The 26899-nt window shown below is 44.0% G+C and overlaps 1 protein-coding gene across 2 annotated transcripts in view; it reads left to right on the top strand.

Annotated features, from left to right (window-relative positions):
- The first annotated feature begins 8061 nt into the window (after positions 1 to 8061).
- Positions 8062 to 26899, top strand: part of pipox (pipecolic acid oxidase) — a 45023-nt gene continuing 26185 nt past the window's right edge. For both annotated transcript variants that reach the window (XM_056283905.1, XM_056283904.1), the window contains exons 1-2: positions 8062 to 8190; positions 12243 to 12391. In XM_056283905.1, the coding sequence (XP_056139880.1) occupies positions 8080 to 8190; positions 12243 to 12391 (260 nt within the window). In that variant the 5' untranslated portion in view covers positions 8062 to 8079. The remainder of the gene's footprint in view (positions 8191 to 12242; positions 12392 to 26899) is intronic.

Genomic DNA, 26899 nt, shown 5'->3' with positions numbered 1-26899 from the left:
TGAGAGTCATGAAAACCCTTATCTTGAGCCGAAAGCACTTGTTTAAGAACATGAAGGGACTCATGTTAATTTAGAAGGGGAGGATGTAACCCAGTCACACAATGGGTTATTAATAATATCTGGTTAGATGTGATCCAGTTATCCCAGCAAAGGGTTAATATTGTGTTTTGATTGATTTGTGTAGAGCTATGCTTTCTAGCCAATGAGAAGCGTCTGCCTATCTGGAAGTCCCGCCTACATTGCAGTAAACTGCTGTGTGCGCGAGATTGTTAGAACGCACCATAGAAAACACACATGCGATCTCTCGAGCTAAAAGTGAGAGGGAAAAAAAGTGAACGAAAGAATTCGCCATTGTCCATCAGCGGGGAGACAATCGTCATGTCTTCTCGTGTCTTTTGAATGATTGATTGTTCCTGACGAGGAACTGGCGAGCCACCGCTCGGAAACAAGAAAAAAAGAAGATTCTCCACCTACTATCTTCCACACGTCTGGTGTGGTAGGACACTGAATCTAACCCCACAAATCTCCCACACGCCTGGTGTGGTAGGACTCTGAAAAACACACACACACTTTCATTTTTATTTTCTTTATTGAACCAAAAGCACTTACTGTATTAGGACCCGGGTCATTGAGGGATTATTGTATATTGTATTGTATAATTGTATGTGTACCTTTGAGTGTTGCAACTACAACACTAAATATTTCTACTTACCATTTTATCCTGGTTGTCCGGCTCCTATCATTTCTCAGTCCAGTTAATCACGACTCCTACGAACCTAGTAAAGAGGTGTACTTACCCTATGGTTACTACTACTTACCTTAGATCAGCGGTCGGGAACCTATGGCTCGCGAGCCATATATGGCTCTTCCGGTGACGGCATATGGCTCCCAGACAATTTTGAGTTGAAAATTATTTTTTTTTCAAAAAAATCAGTTTGGAACTGATTTTAAAATACTTGTGATATTTCTTAATAATACTGTGTCATTTTAAAGTAAACAGAAATTAGTTTTGAAGATAAATTTCACGGGTCACGGGTCACCCGTGGGTCGGGTCGGGAACCAATGGCTCGCGAGCATGTCCGGGTCATTGTAAAGGTGAAGAAATCAATTTTATCAGATAGCCAACTAGTTTATCCGCTTCAACCCTTGTAACGGAAAAGATGGCGAAAAGAAAAAAAGACGATGATTACCGTGCATTCCAGGCTGCGTGGACAGAGGAATTTGCATTTGTGGAGAGAGCAGGATCTGCGGTATGTCTAATATGCAATGATAAAATTGCATCGATGAAACGGTCAAATATAAAGCGGCACTTCGATACGCACCATGCTTCATTTGCATCGAAATATCCAGCGGGGGACAGCAGGAAAAGGGCATGCGAGGAGCTACAGCGGAGAGTGCAGACGAGTCAGCAGCAACTACGTGTGTGGACCAAGCAAGGTGACGGGAATTCCGCTAGCTTTGCGGGGGCTTTGGCAATAGTAAGTCTTATTTGGCAATAGTAAGGAATGGAAAGTCATTCACAGATGGCGAGTATGCCAAAACATTCATGCTTGATGTGGCCAATGAACTGTTTGATGACTTCCCAAATAAAGACAAGATAATCAAACGAATAAAAGACATGCCCCTGTCAGCAAGAACTGTGCACGATCGTAGCATCATGATGGCAAATCAAGTCGAGGAAACACAAATTAAGGACATAAACGCCGGGACATACTTTTCTCTCGCGTTAGATGAGTCAACAGACGTTAGCCATCTATCTCAGTGCAGTATCATTGCCAGGTATGCTGCAGGTGACACACTGCGTGAGGAAAGCTTGGCTGTTTTGCCAATGAAAGGGACAACAAGAGGAGAGGATTTATTCATGTCTTTCATGGAGTTTGCTCAAGAAAAAAAACTACCGATGAATAAACTTATTTCTGTCTGTACTGATGGTGCACCCTGTATGTTGGGGAAGAACAAAGGATTTGTAGCGCTTCTCCGTGAACATGAAAAGAGAGCCATCCTAAGTTTTCATTGCATCCTGCACCAGGAGGCGCTTTGCGCTCAGACGTGTGGCCAGGAGCTTGGCGAGGTGATGTCTCTGGTCATTCGAGTGGTCAACTTTATTGTTGCCCGAGCTTTAAATGATCGCCAGTTTAAAGCTCTGTTAGAAGAAGTTGGGAATCATTATCCCGGTCTGCTTTTACACAGCAACGTGCGTTGGTTGTCAAGGGGGAAGGTGCTCAGCCGTTTTGCAGCTTGCCTGAGTGAAATCCGGACTTTTCTTGAAATGAAAGGCGTCAAGCATCCTGAGCTAGACAACACTGACTGGCTCCTGCAGTTTCACTATCTCGTGGACATAACTGGCCATCTGAACCAGCTCAATGTGAAAATGCAAGGTATTGGAAATACAATCTCATCCCTTCAACAAGCAGTGTTTGCATTTGAAAGCAAGCTGGAAGTCTTTCTCAGGGACATTGAAACAGGTCGTCTTCTGCACTTTGAAAGACTGCAACAATTTAGAGATGCATGCTTAGCAAGTGACTCCACTCAACATCTGGATCTCCAGCAGCTAGCTGGCTTTACGTTCAATCTCCTGCAGTCATTAAAAGCACGTTTTGGAGAATTTCGTGCGCGCACTGGTCTTTTCAAGTTCATCACTCATCCACATGAGTGTGCAGTGGACAAAATCGACCTGACATGCATCCCCGGGGTCTCTATCGGAGACTTTGAGCTGGAAGTTGCTGACCTGAAGGCATCAGACATGTGGATGAGTAAGTTCAAGTCACTTAATGGAGAGTTGGAAAGTCTTGCGCGACAGCGAGCAGAGCTGGCGAGGGAACACAAGTGGACAGAAATTAAAAATCTTCAACCTGAAGACCAGTTGATTCTTAAAACTTGGAACGAGCTTCCTGTGACATACCACACAATGCAGCGTGTGAGTATTGCCGTATTGACCATGTTTGGCTCTACATATGCATGTGAACAGTCTTTCTCGCATATGAGGAACATTAAGACCAACCTACGCTCACGTTTAACTGATGGAAGCCTCAACGCCTGCATGAAGCTCAACCTCACCACGTATGAACCAGACTACAAGGCCATCAGCAAAACCATGCAGCACCAGAAGTCGCATTAAAAGTAAGACATATTTAATTTATTATACGTTAAAAATACTATATGGCTCTCAATGAAATATATTTAGAAATATTTGGCTTTTATGGCTCTCCCAGTCAAAAAGGTTCCCGACCCCTGCCTTAGATGGTTATTAATCATCCTTGCAGGTTATTCCTTATCCAAGTGGGTTACATACAGCAAAGTATACAGAGGAAGAGGTTGGCAAAGAAGAAGTGGGATAGTCAGAGAGATGAAGAAAGTAGACAGAAGTACAAGGAGATGCAGTGTAAAGTGAAGAGAAAGGTGGCAAAGGCAAAGGAAAAAGCATATGGTGAGTTATATGACAGGTTATACCATAAGGAAGAAGAAAAGTAGTTGTACCAATTGTCTAGACAAAGGGACAGAACTGGGAAGGATATGCACCAGGTTAGGGCAATGAAGGATAGAAATTGAAATGTGCTGACAACCGAGGGGAGCGTGCTGAGAAGGTGAAAGGAGTGATTTGAGGGGCTGATGAATGAAGAAAATGAGAGAGAAGGTTGGTTGATGTGGGGATAGTGAATCAGGAAGTGTGGTGAATTAGCAAGGGGGAAGTGAGGGAAGCTATCAAGAAGATGAAGAATGGAAAGGCAGTGGGTCCAGGTGACATACCTGTGGAGACATGGAAGTGTTTAGGAGAGATGGCAGTGGAATTTTTAACTAGATTGTTTAACATAATCTTGGAAAGTGAGAGGATGTCTGAGGAGTGGAGTAGAAGTATACTGGTAAAAAATAAGGGTGATGTGCAGAGCTATAGTAAATACAGAAGTATAAAGTTGATCAGCCACTGCATGAAGGTATGGGAAAGAGTAATAGAAGCTAGGTTAAGAGGAGAGGAGATGATTAGTGAGCAGCAGTATGGTTTCATGCCACGAAAGAGCACCACAGATGTGATGTTTGCTTTGAGAATGTTGATGGAGAAGTATAGAGAAGGCCAGAAGGAGTTACATTGTGTCTTTGTAGATTTGGAGAAAGCATATGACAGGGTGCTGAGAGAGGAGGCGTGGTATTGTTTGAGGAAGTTGGGTGTTGTAGAGAAGTATGTAGGAGTGGTGCAGGATATGTATGAGGGAAGGGTGACAATGGTGAGGTGTGCGGTTGGAATGACAGATGGGTTCAAGGTGGAGGTGGGATTACATCAAGGATCGGCTCTGAGCCCTTTCTTGCTTGCAACGGTGATGGACAGGTTGACAGATGAGATCGGGTAGGAGTCTCCATGGACTATGATGTTTGCACATAATATTGTGATCTGTAGCGAGAGTAGGATGCAGGTTGAGGAGAGCCTGGAGAGGTGGAGGTATGCACTGGAGAGAAGAGGAATGGAAGTCAGTAGGAGCAAGACGGAATACCTATGCGTGAATGAGAGGGAGGACAGTGGAATGGCGAAGATGTAAGGGGTAGAGGTGACGAAGGCATATGAGTTTAAATACTTGGGGTCAACTGTCCAAAGTAACTGGGAGTGCCGAAGAGAGGTGAAGAAGAGAGTGCAGACAGGGTGGAGTAGGTGGAGAAGTGTGGCATGAGTGATTGCGACAGAAGGGTACCAGCAAGAGTTAAAGGGAAGGTTTACAAGATGGTTGTGAGACCAGCTATGTTATATGGTTTGGAGACAGTGGCACTGATGAAAAGACAGGAGGTGGAGCTGGAGGTGGCAGAGTTGAAGATGCTAAGATTTGATTGGAAGTGACAAAGAAGGACAGGATTAGGAACGAGTACATCAGGAGGGACAGGTCAGGTTGGACAGTTTGGAGACAAAGCAAGAGAGGCGAGATTGAGATGGCTTGTGCATGTGTGGAGGAGAGATGCTGGGTATATTGGGAGAAGGATGCTGAATATGGAGCTGCCAGGGAAAGGAGAAGAGGAAGGCCAAAGAGGCAACCCCGTTAGGCGACCCCTAACAGAAGCAGTTGAAAGTAGTAATAGTAGTAGTAGTAGGAAGGTAAATGTAATTTTTGTGGGAAAGATGAGGAAACTATTTCACATATATTTCGTGAATGCAAATTTATTCAAGCTTTTTGGCATGGCCTTAATTGGCACTTCATTTTTTTCTGAAGAAAATGAATGTATTCACAATGAAAAATGTAATCTGCTATTTTATCCGTGAGAACCATTTAATATGTTATTAATGTCTTTCACCATGGCAATGGAGCTCGTCATCCATGCATCTCGATGGGTGGTGGGAGGCGAAAGGTCCAGGAATGGCCTGCGTCTTCCACCAATCCGGGCGTACATGGATGACTTGACCACCATAGCAACAACGAAACCATGCACCAGGCGCCTGCTGCAGAAACTCCAGGAGAACATCAAGTGGGCACGAATGGAGTTTAAACCAAGTAAATCTCGCAGCATCTCCATTGTCAAAGGCCAACTAGCAGATGAACGGTTCTGCATTGGTGATCAACCAATCCCCACAGTCCGGGAGAAGCCCATCAAGAGCCTCGGACGGTGGTACAATGCAGACCTCAAAGACACCCAGCAACTGGAGCAACTTCGCCAGGATACAATCAGTGGCCTCAGGCAAATCAACAACACTGCACTGCCCGGGAAGTTGAAGCTTTGGTGCTTTCAGTTTGGGCTGCTACCCCGACTCATGTGGCCAATAACCATGTACGAAGTCTCACTATCTCATGCCAATCGCTTGGAGAGGCTAGTGAACTCGCAGGTGAGGAAGTGGCTTGGACTGCCAAGGTGCCTCAGCAGTGTTGGACTCTACGGCAATGGAGCCCTCGCACTGCCAATTTCCAGCCTGGTTGAGGAATTCAAATGTGCCAAAGTGAGGCTGGACATGTCCCTCACAGAATCCCGAGACCCAGTAGTGAGAGGAGTTGCTCCAACCCTAGCAACAGGGAAGAAATGGACCCCGGCTGCAGCTGTACTGGAGGCGAAATCTGCCCTCCGCCACCGAGACGTAGTAGGCCATGTTCAACAAGGCAGGGAATATGCCTGGGAATAAAAACACCTACCTGGCAAAAGACGACTACTACCGAACGGCAGACTATGGTGGTTGAGGAGGTTCGCCGACAGGAAGAAGCAGCCAGATGTGCTAAAGCCGTAGCACAAGCCAAACAGGGTCGCTGGATGAGGTGGGAGGGTGTTGAAAAGAGGAAACTCACATGGAGTGAGCTCTGGAGCATGGAATCAAACAGGCTGAGTTTCATCATCAAGGCCACATATGATGCCCTACCCTCTCCCATAAATCTAAATCTCTGGTTTGGAGAGAATCCATCTTGCTCCCCGTGTACAGCCCCAGCAACCCTCAAGCATATCTTGGTTGGCTGCAAGACCAGCCTTACCCAAGGCAGATACACCTGGTGACACAATCAGGTGCTCAGGTGCTTGGCAGCTGAACTCGATTGCAAGAGGGTTTCCATCAATGCCCAACCCTTCAACAACCAGGAAGGGCCCCGGCGGTTTCCAGCTTTCATTCGAGAGGGGGATAAACTGAAGGCCAACCCTTCACTTCCCAACTTAGGCTCACTAAACTCAGCCAGGGATTGGGAAATGCGAGTGGACTTAGGCCAGAAGCTCATCTTCCCGACAGAGATCGCAACAACCACCTTGCGACCAGACCTCGTCCTCTGGTCCAATTCTAACCAGCTCGCTTACATCATTGAGCTCACAGTCCCCTGGGAGGATGCAGTCGATGAAGCGTACGAGCGTAAGAAGCTGCGGTACGCCAACCTAGCAGCCGAAGCAGAGGACAGAGGCTGGAAGGTGAAGGTGCGCCCTGTGGAGGTGGGTTGTAGGGGCTTTGTTGCCAGCTCCACAGCAAAACTCCTGAGGGAACTAGGAGTCAGGGGGCAGGCCCACAGGAGAGTGATCAAAGAGCTAGCCAACATTGCTGAGAGGACTAGCCACTAGATCTGGCTCAAAAGGAGAGATGCCGTCTGGGCTGCCAGGGTGAACAGCTAACCACAGGTCACGCACCCAGGACCGATCAACCTGTGGTGGGCCTGCCTCAGCGGAGGGTGTCTTGTGATAAAAGGCCGAAACACCCTGTGATGCTGAGGTACACAACTGATGATGTGTGCTGGTGGTGGCAATGTCACCTTGGCAGACATCTCCAGTTTGATCTCCACTGAATCTGTTGCAGTGCAAACACTAGGGATTTTAACAACCAGTCCTTTTTTGAATCTTGTGTGTGGCAGAATCTTTATACATAAAAACAGATACGGAAAATATATTCCAAAATGTAATGCATTTTTGATTGAATTATCTTAGTAAATCACTTAAAATAGTGAATAGCAAAAATATCTATTCCTGAAATATTACGACAATCTTTTGACATAACCCCTGACCCTTATTTACTTTTTTGTCATCTCCCTTTCTTTTCTTCTTCTATTCTTATATCTTATTCATGTATTGTATTTCTGTTATCTGCTTACACACTTTCCAGCGTAGCGATGTTTTATTTTACTGTTGTATGTAATGGCATGGTTCACATTTGTTTTTTGCCACTTACATATGTCAAAAAGTTTGTTTAAAAGAGAAGAAGAAGAAGAAGAAGAAGAAGAAGAAGAAGAAGAAGAAGAAGAAGAAGAAGAAGAAGAAGAAGAAGAAGAAGACCGGTCATCGTCGTTTTAGGTAGATCTTATCGTAATTTGTTTTTTTGGTTTTTTTTGTGCAATGGATCAAAAACTCAATTTAATGCAAATATATGCAACTTTAGGAGAATTAAGGGAGCGGCAGGTCTGTATTTTGTTTTGCCCCACAAAGTTATTAATTAAACTGAAAATCCAAGACGGGGAAAGGCTTAAGTCTGAAGACAAGTCATTACATGGCTGCGGCGCTCTCGCTCCCGCCGGCTGAGCTGCACGCCGTGTGTGTGTGTGTGTGTGTGTGTGCAGTTACGTAAGCGCATCGGCGGAACTTTGAGCCACGTCAGAGTAACAACGTTTGTAAAGGGGACGGGGTAAAGTGCCCGGCGAGCCTAACACACTGAACATGTCGACCACACAGGACTGGGACTGCATCGTGATCGGAGCGGGTGTTCAGGGGTCTTTCACCGCATATCAACTGGCATCAAAGAAAAAGAAGACTCTTCTGCTGGAGCAGGTGTGTAGCACACACACACGCGACCGGGCATCTGTTCTGTGACATTTAAGACTCGCAGTCAATGGCACGAGAGACTGTGTTCGAAAAAACACGTGGGCTATTGCTTTTTACACGTGAAACATCTGAATTATAGATTACTGACACGCTTGCGGCCACACTACCATGACCATCTATGAACATGTTACCATGCAGGATAATGACAGAATAATATATTTAAATATATCAACACGGATACAGGAACAAAGATTGTAATGCATAGCAGTGCAGGCCCGTTTTCGTGCGTCTCACACTCATCAGCTGCTGTTTTTTTTTGGCAAAGAATCAGACAGTTACGTTGCCAAGCGTCACGCCCCTAATTTCGGTTGGACGGCGACCAGTCGAGTGCGAGACGCGCCAAACAGGCCTGTACTGCACTGCTATGCGTTACAATCCTTTTTCCTGTATCCGTGTTGATATTCCGCTCCTCATTAGTCGAGCACTCACAACACCATTGACGGTTTCAGAAAAAAACTATACATATATATAGAGAGAGAGAGAGAGAGAGAGAGAGAGATAGATATAGATATATACATACACACACACATATACACTCACCGGCCACTTTATTAGGCACACCTGTCCAACTGCTCGTTAACGCAAATTTCTAATCAGCCAATCACATGGCAGCAACTCAATGCATTTAGGCATGTAGACATGGTCAAGACGATCTGCTGCAGTTCAAACCGAGCATCAGAATGGGGAAGAAAGGTGATTTAAGTGACTTTGAACGTGGCATGGTTGTTGGTGCCAGACGGGCTGGTCTGAGTATTTCAGAAACTGCTGATCTACTGGGATTTTCACGCACAACCATCTCTAGGGTTTACAGAGAATGGTCCGAAAAAGAGAAAATATCCAGTGGGCGGCCGTTCTGTGGGCGAAAATGCCTTGTTGATGCCAGAGGTCAGAGGTGAATGGCCAGACTGGTTCGAGCTGATAGAAAGGCAACAGTAACTCAAATAACCACTCATTACAACTGAGGTATGCAGAAGAGCATCTCTGAACGCACAACAAGTCGAACCTTGAGGCAGATGGGCTACAGCGGCAGAAGACCACACCGGGTGCCACTCCTGTCAGCTAAGAACAGGAAACTGAGGCTACAATTCGCACAGGCTCACCAAAATTGGACAATAGAAGATTGGAAAAACGTTGCCTGGTCTGATGAGTCTCGATTTCTGCTGCGACATTCGGATGGTAGGGTCAGAATTTGGCGTCAACAACATGAAAGCATGGATCCATCCTGCCTTGTATCAACGGTTCAGGCTGGTGGTGGTGGTGTAATGGTGTGGGGGATATTTTCTTGGCAAACTTTGTGCCCCTTAGTACCAATTGAGCATCGTGTTAACGCCACAGCCTACCTGAGTATTGTTGCTGACCATGTCCATCTCTTTATGACCACAGTGTTCCCATCTTCTGATGGCTACTTCCAGCAGGATGACGTGCCATGTCATAAAGCTCGAATCATCTCAGACTGGTTTCTTGAACATGACAATGAGTTCACTGTACTCAGATGGCCTCCACAGTCACCAGATCTCAATCCAATAGAGCACCTTTGGGATGTGGTGGACCGGGAGATTCACATCATGGATGTGCAGCCGACAAATCTGCAGCAACTGCGTGATGCTATCATGTCAATATGGACCAAACTCTCTGAGGAATGTTTCCAGTACCTTGTTGAATCTATGCCTCGAAGGATTAAGGCAGTTCTGCAGGCAAAAGGGGGTCCAACCCGGTACTAGCAAGGTGTACCTAATAAAGTGGCCAGTGAGTGTATATATATATATATATATATATATATATATATATATATATGTATGTATATGTAGTAGAGGATAAAAGAAAGGACTGAATACTCTCTCTCTCTCTCTCTCTCTCTCTCTTTATATATATACTGCTCAAAAAAATAAAGGGAACACCTAAAAACACGATATAGACCTCGATGAATGAAATATTTCAGCTGAAAATCTTTATTTATTAGACAGAGGAATATGTTTAGAGCAAAATAACCTAAGAATGATCAATGGAATCAAAATCATCAGCCCATTAAGGTCTGGATTCAGAATCATACTCAAAATCAAAGTGGAAAATGAGAACATAGGCTGATCCAACTTCTGTGGAAATTCTTCAAGACGATTCAAAATGAGGCTCAGTAGTGTGTGTGGCCTCCACGTGCCTGTATGCACTCCCTACAACGTCTGGGCATGCTCCTGATGAGACGACGGATGGTCTCCTGAGGGATCTCCTCCCAGACCTGGATCAGGGCATCGGTCAACTCCTGGACAGTCTGCAGTAAGACATCGCGTTGGCGGATGGTACGAGACATGATGTCCCAGAGGTGCTCGATTGGATTCAGGTCTGGGGAACGTGCAGGCCAGTCCATAGCATCAATGCCCTCGACATACAGGAACTGCTGACACACTCTGGCCACATGAGGACGAGCATTGTCATGCATGAGCAGGAACCCAGGGCCCACTGCACCAGCATATGGTCTGACAATGGGTCTGAGGATCTCATCCCAGTACCTAATGGCAGTCATGGTACCTCTGGCTAGCACGTAGAGGTCTGTGCGGCCCTCCAAGGATATGCCTACCCAGACCATCACTGACCCACCGCCAAACCGGTCATGCTGGAGGATGTTGCAGGCAGCAGAACGTTCTCCACAGCGTCTCCAGGCTCTCTCACGTCTGTCACATGTGTTCAGTGTGAACCTGCTCTCATCTGTGAAGAGCACAGGGCGCCAATGGCGAATCTGCCAACCAAGACGTTCTCTGGCAAAGGTCAATCGGGCTGCACGGTGTTGGGCTGTGAGCACAGGCCCCAATTGTGGACGTCGGGCCCTCATACCATCCTCATGCATTCCGTTTCTCACTGTTTGAGCAGAAACCTGCACATTAGTGGCCTGTTGAAGGTCGTTTTGTAGGGCTCCGGCAGTGCTCCTCCTGTTCCTCCTTGCACAAAGGACCAGATAGCGGTCCTGCTGCGGGGTTGTTGTCCTCCTGCGGCCCCCTCCACGTCTCCTGGTGTACTGGCCTGTCTCCTGGTACCTCCTCCATGCTCTGGACACTGTGCTGGGAGACACATCAAATCTTCTTGCCACAGCACGCATTGATGTGCCATCCTGGATGAGCTGCACTACCTGAGCAACTTCTGTAGGTTGCAGATACCGCCTCATGCCACCTCTAGTGGTGAGGGCAGTAGCAAAATGAAAAACTAACCAAATATCGGCCAGAAAAGATGACAGGCAAATGGTCTGTGGCCACCACCTGCAAATCCATTCCTTTTATAGGGGTTGTCTTGCAAATTGTCTAATTTCCACCTGGTGGAAATTAGACAATTTACCAACAGGTGAAATTGATTCACAAATCAGTGTTGCTTCCTAACTGGACAGGTTGATATCTCAAAAGTGTGATTGACTTGGAGCTACATTGCATTGCTTATGTGTTCCCTTTATTTTTTTGAGCAGTTATATATATATATATATATATATAGCGCTTTTTCCGAAACCGTCAATGGTGTTGTAAGTGCTCAACTAATGAGGAGCGGAATATCTATCTATCTATCTATCTATCTATCTATCTATCTATCTATCTATCTATCTATCTATCTATCTATCTATCTATCTATCTATCTATCTATCTATCTATATATATATTGTAACGATCACGGATGAATAGGCTCGGTAGCCCTTGGCTAACGACTCGGATCCTTTAGTCGAGCGGTTAGCGATGTCTCCCGCGGTGCGGGAAGTACGCGTTCGCGTCCCGGCTGCGGCGGTTCCTGCCCCCCCGAATTCGCTACACTGGTCGGACCCTTCATTCGAGCGGTTAAAGTTGTCGATTGCGGTGAGGGAGACACGGGTTCGGATTCGTGTCACCAATACTTCTGACACCGATGTAGCGAATTCGGGGGGCAACCACAGGAACTGCCACAGCCGGGACGCGAACCCGTATTTGTGCGTGCATGTGCGATTTGTTGAATCAAAGCAAAGTAGCGTTATCCGCTGTTTCCTGTTTTAGTTTGTCCTGCCTCACTCTCGAGGGAGCTCCCATGGTCAGACCCGTATCATCCGTAAGGCCTATGACCATGACATCTACACCCACATGATGGAGGAGTCCTATCAGCTGTGGGCTCAGCTGGAGAAGGAAGCCAACGTCAAACTCTACAGGTAAGAAAGAGTGAAAGGCGATAAATGGTCACCTAACAAAGCTTTCCGAGGTGATTGAGACATGTCAGACTTGATGGGAGATATGCACCAAGTAAAATTCCATGACTTTCTCCTTTCCCATCACTTGTGCCAATGAATCAGCCCAACTCCCATACCTTTGAATGGGGAGTGAGGATTTCACCGTGCTTCTGATTTGTATTCCTGTATCAGCGAGGTACACTGTGTATCTTTAAATACATGACAGTCGTATCAAGATGCGTGCAACACTTAAGGATTTCCACCAGTATCTGCATTGTGAGACCCCATTTGTTTCATTTTCCAACAAGCTGAACAACAAACAGTGCAATTGTGGAGCTAATTAAGGATACCCAGCCCATCCACATAATGTTCTTGAAGGACAATTCCAGTTTCAACCTGTCTTGTTTTTCATAATCCCTGTCGATTGTAGTAGTATTTTGCATACCTGCCTCAACGTGGAAGTTTTAGGAGATGGGTTAAGTCAAACCTCTTATTTGCAAGTGAAAACGAAGTTGACATTTTTAATTTATTATCCAAAATTAAAAGTATGATCATTTCATTTAAATAGCTGCACACAAAATTTGCTTTGGCTACACTGGTGAGTCTCAAGTGGAAAATACAAATGTTAAACCTGCAGTGCGTGCAGAATAGGTAAAGTGTGATACCTTGTTTCTGCAAGTTGTATTCAATTAAATATTTCTTTATGTAATAATATAGGTTAGAAAATCAAAGAAAGTTGCATCAGTTCATCTGGGCACAACATTTATTGACAGAAACGTTTCTGTCAATGACAGAGACAATCGTAACACTTTGATGAGGTAGAGACACAAAAAGGAACAATGAACAAACTGACACAGTGCAGCTTGGTCTAACTGACTCATAGACCGGATGTATAAATCAAAATATTTAAAAAATCTCTAGGCAGTAAACTGAGTAGGTGTCAAAAGCAATTCTAAGCAGATATAGAGAGATCTGGTAGCCTATTACAGAGACACGTTTCAAACCAACAGTCTGCATTTACACAGGAATATCTGAAGCAACTGTTTTTTTTTTTAATACTTGCCTTCACAAAGTCCATTGCAGTCTTTCGGTCCTCAAAGGTGTGTGCAGCACCGTTTGGCAGGGTAATCCGCAGAGTAGCTGGGAACAACAGCCCAAATTTGATGCCAGGGCGGCCATGCAGCTGATGTTTCACTCCCCCAAAAGTCGCTTTCAACGCAATTTGCGCTTCGCTCGCTACCGGGTTCGGCATACATCCTTCACATACTACAAAAAACTCACTGGCCACTCGCCAAGGTATCGGTACTCCTTAGCCGAGGGCGGTTAGCGATGTCGCCTTGTAGAGCAGTAAACTCCGGATCGAATCCCGCACCGGGCGAGAAAATAGCTCGGTTACATTTGGTGGCAGCGGTGGGATCGCGAGGGCGTGCTTCCGGGAGAGGGTGACTACTGTAAATCGACACCCTGATCCGTTGGGCTTGGAGGGGATACGGGTGTCCTCAATTCAACAAACTGAAATTTCACTAAGCTTTCTCTGCTAAGCAACATCTCCTCCTTTGAATACAATGCAATCATGGTTACTGCTCCTATTAAGCTATTCATATACCACCCACCAGGGTGTCAACTGGGGAACTATGTAGTCGAACTAGACATGTTACTCACAGCCATTCCTGACGATGACGCACCACTGATTGTCATGGGAGACATGATTATCCATACTGAAAAACCCCCAAGGGACTGACTTCCTGCCTCTTCTGTCCTCTTTTGACCTCAGACAGGTCCCCACCCCTCCCACACACAACGCGGGCAATACTCGATCTGATTTTGACTCGGAACTACTCCTACACAACCCTACATCTGTCAGACCACTTCCTTATTCAATTCACGGCCTCCTTACTGGAACATCCTTACGTTCCTCCACGATCTGAGTGCCTCTCCATCTTCAAGAAGAAGCTAAAGACCCAGCTCTTTCACAAACACCTCCACACCTGATGGTTTTTTTTTTAATAATTTTGCTTCTATGCACCCTATGTATGCATTGTCTTTGTGCTCTGTCTGTTGACACCTATATACTATAGGACTTGAACCTAGTTTTTTGGCGCTTACTTGCGTTGTTGCCTGCTGACTAGATCCCTGCTTGTGTTGTATTAACTCTTAGATGTACGTCGCTTTGGATAAAAGTGTCTGCTAAATGAAACAGTAACATTGTCTATAGAGCTATTGAGGGGGAACACTTTGTACGCCGTATAACAGACCTAAGCTATGTTTATCATATAGGCTACACATATTGCCTACCTACAAGCTACTATATTATACTGTATTGAAATATTAACTTTTCTTTGATTTTGCCTTCTGTGCCTGACTGGCTACCTCATATCTATTGGCAGTGTGGGTATCCAGCGCAAAGTTGGGCGCAGGCATTGCTCGATGCTGCGAAAAGCCATCATGGTGCGGCAGAAGCCATTGGAAATAATGGGTTTTGAGCACAGCGGTGCCGTTGTTGCGTTGTGTCTGAAAGTCCCTAAATGCAGCCCGCTTCCTTGCGATGGAGGAGGTGTAGTTCGGTGTGACAAAGAGGGTGAGAACACGCCATTTGTCCCATCATCTTAATCATTACCAGGTGTTGGCTTTCCCTGCCACAGTGGTGCAGCCTGAACTCATGTGCTGCTGATCAACTCCACGATTATTTAAGCAGTAGCTTTGGAGTTGTTAGTTGGATGCTTATTTCAGTTCAGTTGTTATATGAGTTGAGTTTTGTTCACTTGATGTTAATTTAAGCTCAAATATTGGGAGTTGAGTTTTGTTCAGTTAACTGTTAATTTGTTCGTTTGCTTTGTTTATTCTTTCGTTTTACATGTAGCGACACTCTGTAAATAAATCACTTTTATTTGCCGGAAACTGTTTTTGAGTCTGCCTTCTACATTTTAGTCACTCAGGCCAGGCTTCCCCACATTCGGAAAGATGAAAATTGTCTTATGTTATAGCAGAGGAGATGTGCAGGATGCTTCACTTGCCTGGTGCAGAATCTCATTGCTTCCTTCTCATTGCTTGACCATAGTGTCATCCGCAAACTTCACAAGTTTAACAGCTGGGTCCTTGAAGGTGCAGTCATTGGTGTAGAGGGAGAAGAGCAGTGGGGAGAGTACACATCCCTTGGGAGCACCAGTGCTGACTGTCCGTATACCAGAAGTGACTTTCCTCAGCCTCACCTGCTGTTTCCTGCCTGTCAGAAAGCTGGTGATTCACTGATAGATGGATTGAGTGAGCTGGGAGAGTTTGGATGAGAGCATTTCTGGAATGATGATGTTGAACACAGGACTTTTGCATATATTGCTGGGCAGTCAAGATGTTGCAGGATGTAGTGCAGTCCCATGTTTTCTGCATCATCCACTGATCTGTTTGCCCAATAGGCAAACTGCAGGGGTCCAGCAGTTATCTTGTGATGTTCTTCAGGTGGGCCAACACCAGTCATTCGAAAGACTTAATGACCATAGATGTCAGAGCAACAGGCCAGTAGTCATTCAGTCCTTTGGTGGAGTTTCTTGGGGACTGGGATGATGGTGGAGTGGTTGAAGCAGGAGGGGACTTCACACAGCTCCAGGGATTGATTGATTGATTTATTTATTTTATTACTTTATAGATCCCCATGAGGGAATTCTTCCTCTGCATTTAATCCATCCTAGCTGTGTAACTAGGAGCAGTGGGCAGCCACCGTGCAGCGCCCGGGGACCAACACCAGTTCGTCTTGCCATGCCTCGGTCAGGGACACAGACAGGAGTACTAACCCTAACATGCATGTCTTTTTGATGGTGGGGGAAACCGGAGCACCCGGAGAAAACCCTTGAAATGTTGAAGATCTGCATGAAGATTGGAGCCAGTTGATCAGCACAGGCTTTAAGACAGGATGGGGAGGCACCATCTAGACCCAGTGCTTTCCTGGTCTTCTGTCTCTAGAAAAGCCAGCTCACATCCTCCATCTTGAGTGCAACCTGAGTATCGGTGGGGAGAGTGGGGGGGGGGGGGTTGCCAGAGATGTGATGGGGGCTGTTTTTGTTGGGCTATTATTCCTCCTAACCCACCCCTGTCAGTGAACACTTTCACTTGGGTTGTCAGCATGTTCACGATAAGACTCCAATCCAGTTAGTTGGTTGCTGTGGTCTGTACATGTACGTTCCAGCTCACTAATTGTCTGGTTGTGGTTGCTGACTTTGTGTTGTAAGGACTCAACCATGTTTTTCATCTCTTTTTGGACTGAAGTGATCTCGCCACAGAGCTCGGACAGTAACGAGTCGATTTTTCCATAAATGTCATTTTTCAATAATTCCAGCATGGTTTGCGGTATTCTCAAGTGGGCCTGCACACGTGTTGTCTGTTTTCTGTGCAACAGCTGACATTGTCACTCCCCAAGTACAAAAAAATGTGCTCAATAGTTATGTTATGTAAAATATCCACTCAATAAATGTCATTAGATTGTGCCAGTAAATCTTAATTTGTCAGAGCTTCTCAGAGCAGCCAGGGGAACGCGTCCGCCATATTCTGTGCCAACCCAGAAGTCCCAGCTTTGTGTTTTTTTTTTTTTACCTAGACCTTGCCTTTTGTGTATAACTTTGTTTAAAGTCAGTCTGTCTTTCTAAATGATAAAGCCCAGAGAGAAAACAGGGTCTACTCTCTTTGACATGTTATAAGGGGGTAGCAAAAGCAACTGTGCTGAGCATTTGCGCAGTTTTTTTTACATCTATTTCTTGGACTTTCTGAGCATGCGGAGGCAGACCAAACAGGGATGGGAGGCGTAGGGCCAGGGCAGATCGTCTCCCACCTAATCAATCGGGGATGCCATTTTTACTCAGCTGGATAAAAAAAATTTTTTTTTTGAAATGGAACTTCAAATGTACCTATAAGCAACCCACAAATATCTACCCAGATGGCCCACCCATAAAGCCTATTTGGGGAAAACTGATGATTTTAAAAGGCTTGAACATTTGGGCCTTTTGGCTGCATTTTAGGGCAGCAAGCCTGAGGCAAATCCAAGATTGAAGCTTATTGAGTCCAAGTCACATCAACGACTTTAAGGTGGCAAGTTCAAATCAATACCAATGGGACTAAAATGTATGTAAATACTGACACTAGAAGAGTGCAAGTACAATTAAACACCATGGCTGTAACTGCAGTAGTCTACCATCATAATAAAAAGCAGAATTTCACTACACTGGATTGAAGTAAAAGTAAATGAACGTCTTGTACTTAACTGGTCTTCAAAAATGATCCCATGTCAGTATTGTCCAAAGCGAAGTAAAACCTGAGTCATTCCTGTGAAGTCCGTGACGAGACCGAGGCCTTCAAAATGTGGATTTGAGACTGGATCCATAGTACTGTAACCCTACACTGTCATCTGGGTTAAAAAAAAAAGTGAAAAAGATGAGAAGTGATCCTTAAATGAATACTCTGTTAATGGAAATTAGAACTTTCTCAAAACCCAGTCCTATTTATCTATGGAACAAGCATTAGCACAGGGCCATTGCTTCCCGAGTATGGCCCACAGGCTGATATGATTTTGACTCTTCTGTGATGGCCTGGCAGCCTGTCCAGGGTGTCTCCCTGCCTGCTGCCCAGTGACTGCCGGGATAGGCTCAAGCATCCCCGTGACCCTGAGAGCAGGATAAGCGGTTTGGATAATGGATGGATGGATGATTTAGGTTTTCACAGTAGAACCCTAGAAGTCTTTGCATTAAGCTGATATGTCCCCCATGATAATCGGGCTGTGCATCAAACTCCCGTTTTCGGTTTGGGTTTTTTTGTTGGTTATTTTTTAGTGTTTTTGCTAAGAATTCTTGAAGTGTATAAAAACAGGTCGAAGTATGCTTCTTGTTGGCTTTTTCACATACACATATTGGATATTAAGTCTGGAATTTCTACAGAGACTGAGAGCACTATAGTTCACAACAGATACTGCGTTTCTGCAATAAATAGCACATGGTTTTCAACTGTAGGTTGTAATTGGCAGGTTACAAATAATGACAACATTTTACTGCTACTGGTACAGTCTCTCAAGTGTCAAAGTTTATAGTATATGTATGTATGTATCCATGTTTGCTTGCTATGCAAGTGAGTTCAGTCAAGAGACGTGTTGATAGTAACCTCCCACTTTTGGGTGATTTTCAGGTAAAAATACATCTAGACGTCTCGGCTAAAACTAGGCTGTTGTTAGTTTAAAAGTGAACATTCTTTACTTTCGTTACATATGAGCGATGGTTCAACAGCATCTCAACAAAAAAATATTTCCATGTGAGGCAAGTTTAATAAAGGCAATTAATATACCTCATTTCAACGACCACGAGTCTGCATGTCCAACATCCCATCAACGCTCTGCTCTGATTTGGTGTAGTATAAAAAAGTACACGTCGCCCAACGTCTTTGCTCTCAAGCCACAGAGGCGGAAAACCAGGAGAAAATGTACTTTTTTGGACGTCATCACAACGTCTGCTTATAATGGAGGATTATACTTTTGCTGAAAATAAAAAACAAAACAAAACCATCATTACAGTGTGCCTGTGTGACTGATACGCCATAAGAACTGGAATGTTGTAAGGATTTTCACTGGATTTTCAACAAAAGTATAATCCTCCATTATAAACAGATGATGTGGTGATTGGAATAAGAACATTCTGTACTGTAGCGCTGATAACTGAGCCAGTGATGGAGTCAAAGTTTAAAAGAAATTAAGTAAGGCGATGGGCATAATGACCATCACAGCAATGACAGTTTGCTCATGGCTCAAAGTATCAACCCCAAGCTGTTGTGATGTTATCATATCTCATATGTCTCCCATCTGGATAGAGATTGATGAATCTAATGCACATTTAAGGTGGTTTCCAAGCGATTTTTGAATGAACTGAAGTCACTGGAATAGATCTTTAGGCAAATATTGTTTTCTCCTCCAAGTACACTAACCTGAAGCCCATGACTCATTGCTTCATACCTGAAGGCCACAGTTGCCCTGAGGCAAGCAGGGATGACTATGTGATACGATAAAGATGGCACAACATAGAATGTGTGTGTTTTTTTTTCTATCTTGGGGGTAGACGGGACATGACGACATGTGATAGAGTAAACCTTAAATCTATCCTTATTAACTGTGTGTGTGTGTGTGTGTGTCCCCGCAGCTAATCTCACAAACTACTTTTACTACTTAGTACTTTTCATTTTTTTATTTGTAAAAAATTTTTTAAATCGTGTAATTTTCTTTGTACTTCACAGTTGTGTGCCACTTTGTGTTGGTCTTTCACATAAAATTCCAATAAAATATATTTATGGTTGTGGTCGTAACGTGACAAAATGTGGAAAAGTTCAAGGGGTATGAATACTTTTGCAAGCCACTGTATGTGGCTGATGATCAAAGAAAGTTGTATCAGTTTAGCCGAACATAAAGTTTACTGACAGAAACGTTTCATCACTCCAATGAAACGTTGAAACAATGTAACATTGCTGTCAATAAACTTTGTATCCAGATGAACTGATTTTTTTTCAACCTTGTTTCTTCATGTTTTTCTGGGCAAAGCTTTAAACTGTCCTATGGTGTAACAGATCATATATTCTATAAAAATGTAAAAAGGATTTTTCTAAAGAAACCACACAGCATATTACATTCCAGTCTTGGTCTACTGAACTCAATCTTTTTATTTAGAATATTTATTTGTGCATGTGTTGTTTTTTGTTTGTTTGATAACAGCAGGGATTACATCAACATCACCATTCACATTCAGAATATTTTAGGTTAATTCTGACCGACCAAACTAGAAATAAAAGAAAATTCTTATGAGTGATGGTGACATGACTTCCAACAACACCATTAAGAATTAAATCACAATTAAAACCACATTTTGATTATTAATTTGAATGTCACAACAAATGGGTTTATATCACACCATAGGATAATATCAACAGAAAAGCAGAAAAACACCCTGGATACAAGAATTAAGCCAAAATGTTGACACTAATGAACAATAGGCTTCTGAAAACAGCAGTGCATGATGATGATGATGAAGAAAAAGAAAAAGAAGAAGTAGTAGTAGAAGTAGTAGTAGTAGTAGTAGTAGAAGAAGTAGAAGTATTAGTAGTAGTAGCAGCAGCAGCAGTAGTTTAGTAGTAGTACAAAGACCTGGATGCGGGGAATGAAGACCGAAACAACACCAGTGGTCATCGGAGCTCTAGGACTCATGAAGAAGGGAATGGAAAAGTTCACCAACCGTATCCCAGGAAACATCAACATCCATGCAATCAAGAAGATCGCCCTACTCGGAACGGCCCACATATTACAACAAGTACTGTCAATCAAGTGGCCTCTGCCCTATAGTGCCTCAGGTCCATAGTTTGGACCCGGCTCTACAGGATGTAAAACGGGTAACATGAAAGAAATAATAATAATAGTAATTTTATTTATGCAGCACTTTTCTAAAACAATGCTACAAAGTGCTTCACAAAAACATAAAACCAGACAAGGCAAAAACAAGAGTAAGAGCAAAAACAGCATAAATAAAAACAAACATTTGTAAAATTTAGTCTAATAGTAAATACATTATGAAATATAGCCTACAATTAGAAACATCAGCTTGCACTTTCGAGTCAGCTATATTTGCTGTCCTTTACCAATCTCTCTGATTGACTTCACTTTCTCCTTCTTTCTCTGTGGACTTCTCTCCTTGCAGGGTCGGAGTCGATTTTTTTCCCTGTATTTTCTTGTCATAACTGTACATGGTGTCTCTGCTTGTCTGTATCAAGCTGACAAAAAGAAATAAAAGCTGTAGAGTAGTTGAGATGTGGTGTTAATGCACTGTACATGTTACGGGAATTCTGTGAGGGGAAATTACGTCTAATATACAAAAACCAGGGAAGGTGTTGAAAACTTAACAAAAAATAATACCTATGTGGTTGAAAAAATATTAAATTAACACACTATTTTCTGCGTAGTTGTCTGAAATACAGTCTTTATACTACAGTGTGACTGATGTATCGTACAGTGTGACACACCATATGACACAGTGCTATGTTTGTTTCACAGTTAGGTCAGTATGCCACCTAGCTGAAATAAGCCTGCATCTTCTTGACATACCCACTGCCACATAATGACAATGCTTTTAATGCATTAATGACAAGAAAAACAATAAAAATGTGTTGCATTTTTGTGTATATTGTCACACCAATACACACGAAAAATTGACTATGAACTTGGAGCTCTGAAAGAGTCAATTAATGAAGACGTTAACCCTAACGTCAGCAGCCATACCCACATGTACCCTGGCTCTGCCAAATGACAGAACCTAAGCAGGTATGGGCTTGGCTAGTATTCTGGATGGAAGACCTCTCGGGGAAAAAAAAAAGAGTTGCTGCTGGAAGTGGTGTTGGTGGGCCAGTAGGGGACAGTCTTCCCTCTGGTCCTAATTAAAAAAAACAACAACAACAACAAATATCAAATCCCAATGCTCCAGTGCAGTGACGGGGACACTGTGCTGTAGGAGATGCCGTCTTTCGGATGAGACATTAAACCGAGGTCCTGACTCACTGTGGTCATTAAAGATCCAATGGCACTTATCACAAAGAGTAGGGGGTCTTCCGGTGTCCTGGCAAAATGCCCAACCTGGCTTTCTCCATCTGGCCACATAATCATCCCCCCATGTAATTGGCTCAATGATTCCTCTCTCTCCACCTCAAGCTGATGTGTGGTGAGTGTTCTGGGTAAAAATGGCTGCTGTGCATCACCAAGGTGGTGCTACACATTGGTGATGGTTGAAGTGAGTTACTCCCTTCACTGTGAAGTGCTTTGGGTGTCTAGAAAATTGCTATACAAATGTAATCATTATATTATTATTATTATTAACCCAAAAGTCATCAAATGGCCTTCAGACTTACTTCAGACATGTTATCTGTTCTCACCGGCTAAGCAAGCATCCTTCTAAATGATGGCGTCCAAATAATTGCCTGTTCAAACTTAGAATGTAGTGTCACACCAAATGATACCCATTTCTCAGACAAAAGCTATTTAACCAAAGTGAATCCCAGTATTATGTACATACATTTGAATTTTTAGTGTTGCTAAAAGATATTTATGTTCTAAACTTAAAAAAAATAGACAGTTTAGTTTTTCGCAATGTCTGCCACATAAAAAAATGTCATGTCAACCACCCATCACGTGGGCTCTGCACGAAACTTGAAGTAATGGGATCACACAGACCATTACATCAACCAGTTTTTTCACCATTTTCCTGTGCTAAAGGACACTGTAACTGTACATGATGCCTTCTGAGTCACTTTCCACCATCTTATCTGCAGAAATTGATTTTGACTTGTGCATTATGTCCTGTTATGAGTTTCTCAGTATTGAGTCTATGTGACAGTACACATCACTCTTTCGTCAGACCGCATGGCACCTTCTAGTGGTATTACTGAAGACATGCAAAAACACAGCTTTCACATAAATAGTCAAACATGCCAGTAACTTACAGGTTCCCACTAACATAAGCTACCAACCCACGCCTGTGTTCATGCCACAGTTCTGATCCCTTTTAAAGATAGAATATGTAATGTTATGAAGCAGTGGCTCTATGGTATTTTATGATGATTACAAAAACATCTCTTGGTGTTGGATGGGACCACCGAGTGGAACTCCTTCACCACGACTGAGCGGGGCTCTTACAGCAAGCTGGTAACGTTGTGCACACCGATTTGCCAAGATAAGTAAACAAAGCACACTGTTGCCTACCACTAATGTCAGGGGCAAAATTAAGCTGTAAATTACTTGCACCCTAAAAATGCTGCAAACGCAGCATCATTCATAAGTCCTTCTTTGGTTTTAACTTGATGAAGTTCATTAGGACTCCCTGCATCCAAGGCTGTCTGTCTTTTTTTTTGTGTCACGCCAGGTAAGTTATGGTTGACCAATGTAAGCACACCTAATAGCCCACAAAATGTGTCAAGACTGAGCTCCAGATGGTCACAGGAATCTTAGATATTTTGTTCAGTATATCTTGTGCAAAATATGTTAAAAATCTATCTAAATGGACTTTATTTCTGAGAAGAGGAAGGCTTCCCGAGTTCAGCATTGTCTCATGCGTCTATGTTGGTCTACTATAATTGACATAATAAGCACAACAATAAAAGAAAGGCAGCATTGGATGCCATCAGACCTAAGGCAGTTAATCAGGTTAGCATATTTCATTTCAGGAAAGTATATCCATCATTTTTATTATGAAGAGCAGTCGCGAACTCATAGTTTCGTGTCTGCCATTGCAAAAACGATCCTCCCATTATTGAGATATTAAAGCTCAAGCAAGCGCAATAACCTAGTGAGGCTCATTTGCCTAGAGGTCGCTGTTTGACATCACTACATAGTTTACCTTTAAACTGTTACGAGCGTCTGTAGATAAAATTTCATTTTGGTAATTTCATGGGACTTCCGCCCATCTAACCTCTTTGGATTAATAAGGGTACCCGGTGAGAGGGCTTGTTCATTAGCTCACATTCAGCTCACAATTCCCAGTTTAAAAAAAATCAAACTAACCAACAAACATCAAATAAAGTTGAATCAGTTCATCTGTACACAACACTTATTGAGAGAGAGACGTTTCATCACTCACCTGAGTGACCTCTTCAGTCTAAACTGACTGCAGGTATCCCCACCCTTACAAACAATACAGTACAGAGAGAGTGAAGTGGGATGCTCTGTACTGTCTTGCTGCGTTGGTGTAAGTTGAAGATGATTGAATAAAATACACAAAGAGAAATTGTAGACTGCTTATTAACCATACATCAGAAGAACTGGGGGAATGCTACCAATGCAGAAAAGAAGGGTTAGTCTCTTATGATGTTATGTCTCTCTTCACGTGTGATCCTGTTGATGAAGCAGTGGAGGTAGTCCATATGAAATTACAAAAAGACCCCTACCCTTAGCAATAGGACCACCCTTAACATTGACCAAGTGTGTCTGTTCCTGAAGCTGTGTCTTCAGTCCACGTACTTCACATACACCCGTACTTCACATGGGTCCCTTTTATATAGAGGAAATGGAAAAGAGGGATCTGATGTCCTATCCAGGGACACCACCTAGCCATTGGTTCAGATTTGTGGATGACACCTGGGTTAATATTAAATCTCAGGATGTACCACATTTCACCGACCACATTAACTCTGTGGACAACCACATGAAGTTCACCAGAGAGGATGTGAAAAATGACAGGTTAGCCTTCTTAGACAGTGAAATTGCAGTTGGTGATGGGGACATTTGATTGTTGATGTTTACTGTAAACTAACACATACTGATCAGTACTTAAGGTTTGACTCTCATCACCCACTGGAGCACAAACCAGGACTCATCAGGACGCTGTACCACCGAGCTTACAACATCCCCACTGACACAGCGGCATGGGAAGGGGAGAAATCCCACATTAAGCAGGCCCTGGTTAAGTGTGGCTATCCTAACTGGGCATTTATCAAAGCCAGGAAGACACCCAAACAGTGCACCAGCCGATTGAAGAGAGAAGGACAACAGCTGTCTAAGCATAAACCAGTGGTGATTCTGTATGTGGTGGGAGTGTTGGAACAGTTGATTTGTGTCTCCGTTGCACTCAAACTCCAAAACATGCTGCACCAGAATTGGTCCATCCCAAGGATCAGGTCCCCCGGCACAAACAGAGCAATATAGTGTATGCTGTTAAGTGACAGGAGGATTGCCATGACTAGTACGTTGGGGAAACTAAACAGACGCAGGCCAAGAGGATGGCACAGCACAGGAGAGCTAACACGTCAGGCCAGGACTCCACAGTGTACACCCATCTACAGGCCAGTGGCCACTCTTTCAAGGAAGAGGATGTGCACATCCTTGATAGGGAGGAACACTGGTTTGAACAGGGAGTCAAAGAGGCCATCTATGTTAAGAGGGAACAACCATCCCTGAACCGAGAGGGGGGTGGGGGTGGGGATTGGAGTGGGGGAGATAAGAGTACATCTGTCACCATCTTACAATGCTGTGATTACAACTATTCCCCAATCATCTGTGAAAGCACTAAAGTTTAATTTAAGGATTTGGTTGACTTCAAAACAATTCAAATCATGTCTGTGAATGTTCTCATTCATCCAGGTCATGGTTATCCAAAGGAGTTGAATCAAGTGCAACTGGACTTGGTATACACTCACCGGCCACTTTATTAGGCACACCTGTCCAACTGCTCGTTAACGCAAATTTCTTATCAGCCAATCACATGGCAGCAACTCAATGCATTTAAGCATGTAGACATGGTCAAGACGATCTGCTGCAGTTCAAACCGAGCATCAGAATGGGGAAGAAAGGTGATTTAAGTGACTTTGAACGTGGCATGGTTGTTGGTGCCAGACGGGCTGGTCTGAGTATTTCAGAAACTGCTGATCTACTGGGATTTTCACGCACAACCATCTCTAGGGTTTACAGAGAATGGTCCGAAAAAGAGAAAATATCCAGTGAGCGGCCGTTCTGTGGGCGAAAATGCCTTGTTGATGCTAGAGGTCAGAGGAGAATGGCCAGACTGGTTCGAGCTGATAGAACGGCAACAGTAACTCAAATAACCACTCATTACAACCGAGGTATGCAGAAGAACATCTCTGAACTCACAACACGTCAAACCTTGAGGCAGATGGGCTACAGCAGCAGAAGACCACACCGGGTGCCACTCCTGTCAGCTAAGAACAGGAAACTGAGGCTACAATTCGCACAGGCTCACCAAAATTGGACAATAGAAGATTGGAAAAACGTTGCCTGGTCTGATGAGTCTCGATTTCAGCTGCGACATTCGGATGGTAGGGTCAGAATTTGGCGTCAACAACATGAAAGCATGGATCCATCCTGCCTTGTATCAACAGTTCAGGCTGGTGGTGGTGGTGTAATGGTGTGGGGGATATTTTCTTGGCACACTTTGGGCCCCTTAGTACCAATTGAGCATCGTGTCAACGCCACGGCCTACCTGAGTATTGTTGCTGACCATGTCCATCCCTTTATGACCACAGTGTTCCCATCTTCTGATGGCTACTTCCAGCAGGATAACGCGCCATGTCATAAAGCTCGAATCATCTCAGACTGGTTTCTTGAACATGACAATGAGTTCACTGTACTCAAATGGCCTCCACAGTCACCAGATCTCAATCCAATAGAGCACCTTTGGGATGTGGTGGACCGGGAGATTCGCATCATGGATGTGCAGCCGACAAATCTGCAGCAACTGCGTGATGCTATCATGTCAATATGGACCAAACTCTCTGAGGAATGTTTCCAGTACCTTGTTGAATCTATGCCATGAAGGATTAAGGCAGTTCTGAAGGCAAAAGGGGGTCCAACCTGGTACTAGCAAGGTGTACCTAATAAAGTGGCCAGTGAGTATATATCCGTGAAGACGTTTCGCCTCTCATCCAAGAGGCCTCCTCAGTTCGTGCCTTTCTGACTAGACCAAGCTAGTCTGACTGGCTGGTGATGAG

The sequence above is a fragment of the Lampris incognitus genome, chromosome 7 (assembly GCF_029633865.1).
Source record: "Lampris incognitus isolate fLamInc1 chromosome 7, fLamInc1.hap2, whole genome shotgun sequence".
Taxonomy (NCBI): Eukaryota; Metazoa; Chordata; class Actinopteri; order Lampriformes; family Lampridae; genus Lampris; species Lampris incognitus.
The sequence above is the reverse complement of the archived record's forward strand: the minus strand, read 5'-3'. Positions and strand labels throughout refer to the sequence as shown.